At 32.4% G+C, this 6,458-nt stretch overlaps 1 protein-coding gene across 3 annotated transcripts in view; it reads right to left on the bottom strand.

The window, feature by feature from the left end:
* LOC114345720 (8-oxo-dGDP phosphatase NUDT18) overlaps window positions 1–6,458 on the bottom strand; it is a 62,138-nt gene that overhangs the window by 52,810 nt on the left and 2,870 nt on the right. For all 3 annotated transcript variants that reach the window (XM_050643421.1, XM_050643420.1, XM_028296511.2), the window contains exons 2-3: window positions 5,978–6,299; window positions 2,437–2,721 (exon numbers count right to left, since the gene is read on the bottom strand). In XM_050643421.1, the coding sequence (XP_050499378.1) occupies window positions 2,437–2,721; window positions 5,978–6,237 (545 nt within the window). In that variant the 5' untranslated portion in view covers window positions 6,238–6,299. The remainder of the gene's footprint in view (window positions 1–2,436; window positions 2,722–5,977; window positions 6,300–6,458) is intronic.

The following is a 6,458-nucleotide window of genomic DNA, read 5'->3' as shown; positions in this document are numbered from 1 at the left end:
GTAGTTGCTTTTTCTTTCGGCTTTTATTGTTCTTAATATATTTACTTAAGTTGTTGTTAGTTCTGAAAGCTGGTGTTATTCCTTTCTTTTTTATGTATCTGGCTATTATGCATACTTGCGGTCAAACTGGTAGAACCTTTGACAAACGGATAGCAGAACACAAAAGGGATTTCAACAATAGAAAAACAGACACTTCTACATACGCACTTCACCTTCTAGATCATAATCATTCTTTCAATGAATTGTTTCAAATTCTGCATATCCAAAATAAAGGACTTAAGCTATCTTCTTTAGAATCTATGGAAATTAATAAATTGAAAAATACAGATATAATTCTGAATGACCAACTCGAGACAAACAGCTCCCAACTCCTCAACCACTTCAGTTAAAGATTTAAAAAGGCAAACACATTGTAAAATATATCACTTGAGAAAGGCACTCTGCCGAAACAGCTGTAGTCACTTAGTTGTAATAAATTTTGTGGAAGTATAGAAAACAAACGTTTTCAGTGTTTTATTGTTAGATGTAAAAGATATGTTTCCCAGATATTTTAATTTGGCATTAAGACACATTTTTAATGAAATTTTTTAAGGAAACTAGTATATTAACAAATATTTCTTTTTACTACAGTTAAAGCACTTTGTGGACCACCTGTAAAACAAATTTCGGAAAGTTCAAAATGAATTGATTCTATTCTTAATAAAGACTTAGTAAATTATTCATGAGAATGCTTAATGGGAAAGGAACAAAATGCAAAATTTTGACGCCTGTCAAAATTTTCAATGTATTTGAAATGTAATCATGTTTTTCGAATCCTGAGTAAACTAATAAGTATTTTTGAAAAATTTAAACGCAGAATGAAAGATTACTTTATTACCGAGGGCCGAAAATCCCTTAGAATGAATAAAAAGTTTATTTTTAATGAGATATTTGAAATTAAAAATCACACTAAATTTTCTCTTAGTTTTTCACCCCTGTAACTTATTAAAAGATTGGCAGGACATCTAGCAAGATCACAGCAGAACAACCCTCCTAGAAGAATCCCTATGTCACAACCTGTGTGATGTAGAAATAGGGGTAGGCCAAAACTCAGATGGAAATGGAAGGATGGTGTAGATGAGGATGGGAAAAAATAGGCGCAGCAAACTGGCAACGGTTGGCAATGGATAGGACTGACTGGCGTAATAGACTTAGGAAGGTCGAGGCTCTTTCATAGGGCTGTAGCACCAATGATGATGATAAACTTATTAAAATAAACATTATAGAAGTTTTCAGGGACTTTCGGCCCTCGGTAATAACGTAATCTTTCAATCTGCGTTTAAATTTTTCACAAATACTTATTAGTTTTCTCAGGATTCGAAAAAAATGAATCCCATTTAAATAGCATTGAAGCCGAACGTTCGTACCCATCCCCTTAAGAGCCGTTTTACATGAGCGAGATTTACTTCGAAACTGACGCTGATAACTACCATGAAAAATTATCTAATAAAAATATTAGATGTAAAACACAAGATTTACTCTGAAATTTCTCATGATAATTTTCAATATAAAAATTTAGAACCTGTTCTAGACAACCTAAGTATGTTCTAAAAAGTTTTCAGAGTAAACTGCGTGAGCTTCTGCGCAGAACGTTAAGGGGTTACATAGGTCTTGCGGGTAAAAAAGTGACTTTTTAAAAAAATTATATCTCGAAAACTAAAAATTATTTTTATTTATAATTGGAACATGTAAAAGTATAGTACATAAGGTACTCTCAAAAAAATTTTCAACCAAAAATATTCATTTTTATAGAGTTGACTGGAATTTTTCGATAACAGCCCTTTTTTGCGGTGGGCAGCATGACTAAGTCCAGTCTCATCTGAAATCAAAAAGTTTCTTGTAGTTTATACCTCTGGCTAGGGAATGAACGAAGGAATTTTTAATACGTGAAGTTGTTTTTGTTTTATAAAAAAAAAACTACTCTAAAAATGGTCATTTTAAAAAAAATGAGAAAAATTGGGGTCGAAAATGTGTTTAAACTTATGTAAAATCTTCAAATTTCATTTTTTTTTCATTCCTTCGTTCATTCACTAGCCAGAGGTATAAACTACAAGAAACTTTATGATTTTTTGATTTCAGATGAGACTGGACTTAGTTATGCTGCCCACCGCAAAAAAAGGGCTGTTGTCAAAACATTCCAGTCAACTCTACAAAAATGAATATTTTTGGCTGAAAAATAATGCATAATCATAAACTTAAAGAAAAATACATTTCAACTTAGAAAAATATATAGAATCGAATAAAAAAGGTTTGGTGCATTAAAAATGCAAAAAAAAATTTAGTCTCAAAAATTTTTTAAACAATACAGGAAATGTATGCTTATATATTTTGCTTTGTATAAAAAAATAATAAGTCTTGTTGACAAATTGTATATCATAGGAATTTAGATTTACTTACCTAGCTCTATCAATTAGAGGGACGATGTCACTGGCCCGCAGCTCAACCTCGTCCAATCTTTTAATCCACCTGGCTTGTAGAGATTCTTGGTTGGCTTCAGAAGGAGTCTTGATATTACCTCCTATAACTTTTCCAGTCAAAACAAATCTTATCCAATTACCTTTCACAGTTTCAACCACTAATAATGTTGTACATTCTATCTTTAGGCCTGTTTCTTCTAAGACTTCTCTCTTACATGCTTCTATAATGTTTTCTCCTTTCTCCATACGACCAGCTGGTAAATACCTATAACATTTTATGATATCTAAGATACAGTATGTAAATCTTTCAGCTGGACATAGGTAACACACCAAGGCAAGTGCACAGTTGCCACACTTGCCTTAGTGTGTGTTACCTATGTCCAGCTGAAAGATTTACATACTGTATATATAATATAGGAATAAAAAGAATTAAAGAAAAACAGAATCATAGAAAAAATAATATCTTGAAACAAGAAACATCTTAGAAATTACAATTATTTATAACCATTTTTCATAATCCACTTTTCTATAGACAGAATCTTATAAACCAAACCATGATCATCAGTACTTTCAAGTGCAAGTTAATAAAATTTCGAGCATTTGTATTACTGTAATTACAGTATTTGTAATTACTATACTTATGTAAGTTCAATTATTGTTTTAAACAAGCTTTTGATAGTATGAGAAGAAACAAAATGCTGGAAGACATTCATAATCTAGGTATACCTAATAAATATATCAGTCTCATAAAAATAATGTTGCACGGTTCAAAAGCCACACTCATAGTAAATGGAGAACTGATTCCCCTATTTGACATCAATGTAGGAGTGAGACAGGAAGGCGCACTAGGAACCATGCTGTTCAACCTAGTTCTTGAGGCAGTCATTGGAAAAACCAATGTAACCAGCCATATAAATACCAAATCAGTACAAGTTACTGCATATACAGACAATGTAGTTATCATTAGTTGGAGCAAGCAATAACTAATGGAAGCATTCAAGGAAATCAGTCCTGAAGCACAAAAAAGAAAGATTAAAATAAGTTAAACAAAAACCAAGTATATGACTGTCTGAAGAATGCCTGACAATGATAATAATATCACAATAGACAATTTGACAACTATTTAGAGCTGCTGCATCAAAAATTAAAATAGCTATGATGACTGCCAACCTCTGTAGCGGAGATAGCACCTGAAGAAGAAGACAATTTGAATGAAATTTATGTTTCGTGGACTTTAAGAAGGCATTTGGCAATATCAAATTAAAGGATGTTATCCATTTATTGTACACAATAATAATAATAAATAGGAATAATTAAAATGATAACAGTAGAAGAAGAACTAACTGGCCCAATTGATGCTGGCAATGGGATAAAACAGGAGATTCCCTGAGTCCTCTATTGTTCAACTTGATCATGGATGAAATAATAAAAAAAGTAAAAACTAAAAAGAGTGCCAAAAGGCAGAAAAAGATGATGCAATACTAATCTCTCAAATCTCTCTCAAATCAATTTTTTAATATAATCGTCAAAAAATGTAACATGTAAATTTCCCCAAAAAGGACAAAATACATGGTTATAACAGCAAATCTACTAAGCTGTAAATTAGATCTGTAGATAGAACAAGTAATGGAGTTTAAATATCTGGGTATCACACTAGCTATGGAAAGCTCAAAACAGAAGTTGAAGATCAAATGACTAGAGTAAACAGGTTGCAGGTTGTCTGCAAGAAACAATATAGAGAATATCTGGAAAAAAATGAATTTACAAAACAGCCATCAAACCAATGATATACATGCAAAAACAAGACCTGACACAGAGAGGACAAGATGAATGCTAGAAGCAGCAAATATGAAAACCTTTTGAAAAATCAATGGTAAGACACTATAGGACCGAGCTGGAAGTACAGATATGCAATGGAGATGCAAGATGAATTAAGGATTGGATAAAAAACAGACAAATATAATGGAACAACCACATAAGCCCAATGACAATAAATAGGAGTAGTAAAGACCCAGAGAGATGGTTCCCAATAGGAATATGATCAGTGGGAAGACACATTTACCTTCAAGCACAGAACAAACAAAACATAAGAGAAGTAACTTATTTGTATGGAAAAAATATTCAACTCTCAAAGCAACAGCTCAATAATACTTAATGCAATTGATGCTTTTATTTTAAATGTATACAGTGGAACCTCCGTTATCCGTCTCTCCATTAACCATCACCTCTGTTAACCGTCAGGGTACATACAGAAGTTGTATTGACTACATAAACAAAAATTTTGATGTAAAAAAATTAAAAAAAAGAAAGTTAATTTGATTTTTGATGAGGACACAAACGGCTATCCATTGCTGACAGCTAAAGAAATCGTTGAAATGGCAACAAAGGCGGACCAAACAGATTCAGAAGCTGACACAGACATGGAATTTGACTGTAGCTATGTTGATGAACCTATTGTAACTGACAGAGGTTTGCGTAAATAATCTAGAGAAGCTGCATAGTATATGCAATAATTCATCGAGTGGTATTTTCAACAAGAAGAAGCCAATAAAGTAGATTGCATGATCTTATGCCGATTAAGAAATTCAGCCGTCGCAAAATGTGAAGCAACAGTAAAACAAACACATATTTCAGAATATTTTAAATTAATTCGCTTGTACGAACACAAATCCCTCTTATATTGTCAAACAAACAATACAAATGAAATCTGAGAGTTGTACTATGAATTTTTAATATTTTTTTAATGTTTTGTTAACCGTCTTTCCGATTATCCATCATACCCTTGGTCCAAGTCAAGTCAAGTCATTTATTCATGTTAATATACAAAAGTACCTACATACGTCAAAAAATAGTGTACATCTTTGGTTCTCAGATATAAAATACAAATATAAAAACACAAGGCATAATATGAAATAATACATCAATTAAGACAAACACTTTCTGGGTTCCTAAGAATAAACAAAGTACAATTCAACAATTCACAACCCAGTTCCAAACATTGAAGTTAAAATTTAAAAATTCATCACTGCTGTAAAATGCTGACTTATGAGAAAATTCTTTAGTTGTTTTCTAAATTGTAAAATTGGCAATTCAGTAATTTCAGTAGGCAACCTGTTGTAGAATGTTAAACCATATGAGTTTGGTCCGTCTCTACTTCTTTGGAGCCTGGTGTAGGGCAGTATTAAGGCATGCTTATTTCTGGTTTCATATCGGTGTACATCCTCATGTCTTTGATGACAATCTATATTTTGTTTCACATGAACAAGACTCTCTAGAATAAATAGCGAAGGCAGAGTTAGTATGTGCAGTGTAACAAATGCTTGCCGACATTCTTTCTGATAGGACAGGCCAGCAATTATCCTTACTATTCTTCTCTGAATACAAAAGACTCCAGAGTATGAAGGTCCAGTGCCCTGACGGATAATCGAGGTTCTACTGTATTAGTTCTTACAAATAATATGGATTATCCTTATTGACTTATTACTTACTAACTACAAAGAATATTTTCAGTTTTAACTCACCACTTTCCAGCACAAGACTTCTTGGCTTCTTGCATCATCAAAACTTCATTTTGCTCATTAATAACGATGCAAACAACTATATAGCAGACGGTTTCAAAGACAATCGGTGTGAATTTAGGGTCAACACTAGGCTGAATACCTTGAGACTCCAGGGCTTCATTTTGCTCTTCTAAAGTAAAATCACATATTTCTGCCTCTTCTCCTTCCAGTGGAACTCCTTTTAGGATATAGTGGAGACTTTCTTCTACAGAATCTGGCATCTTTGTATTTTATAGTTTAAACATGGTACATATACTTGAATGAATTTGATTTTGAACATAAACTAGAAGCAAAAAATAAGTTTGGTAAATCTAAAATACATACATTATAAGTAGGTTATAGATTCTAAGAAGTTATCTAATAGGTACACCTGTTCTAGTGCAAAATAGTGGTTTATCCACTCTCCCATTCCAATCTATGTTATATTACTCAATCGCAATAG

The sequence above is a fragment of the Diabrotica virgifera genome, chromosome 2, assembly GCF_917563875.1.
Source record: "Diabrotica virgifera virgifera chromosome 2, PGI_DIABVI_V3a".
Taxonomy (NCBI): Eukaryota; Metazoa; Arthropoda; class Insecta; order Coleoptera; family Chrysomelidae; genus Diabrotica; species Diabrotica virgifera.
The sequence above is the reverse complement of the archived record's forward strand: the minus strand, read 5'-3'. Positions and strand labels throughout refer to the sequence as shown.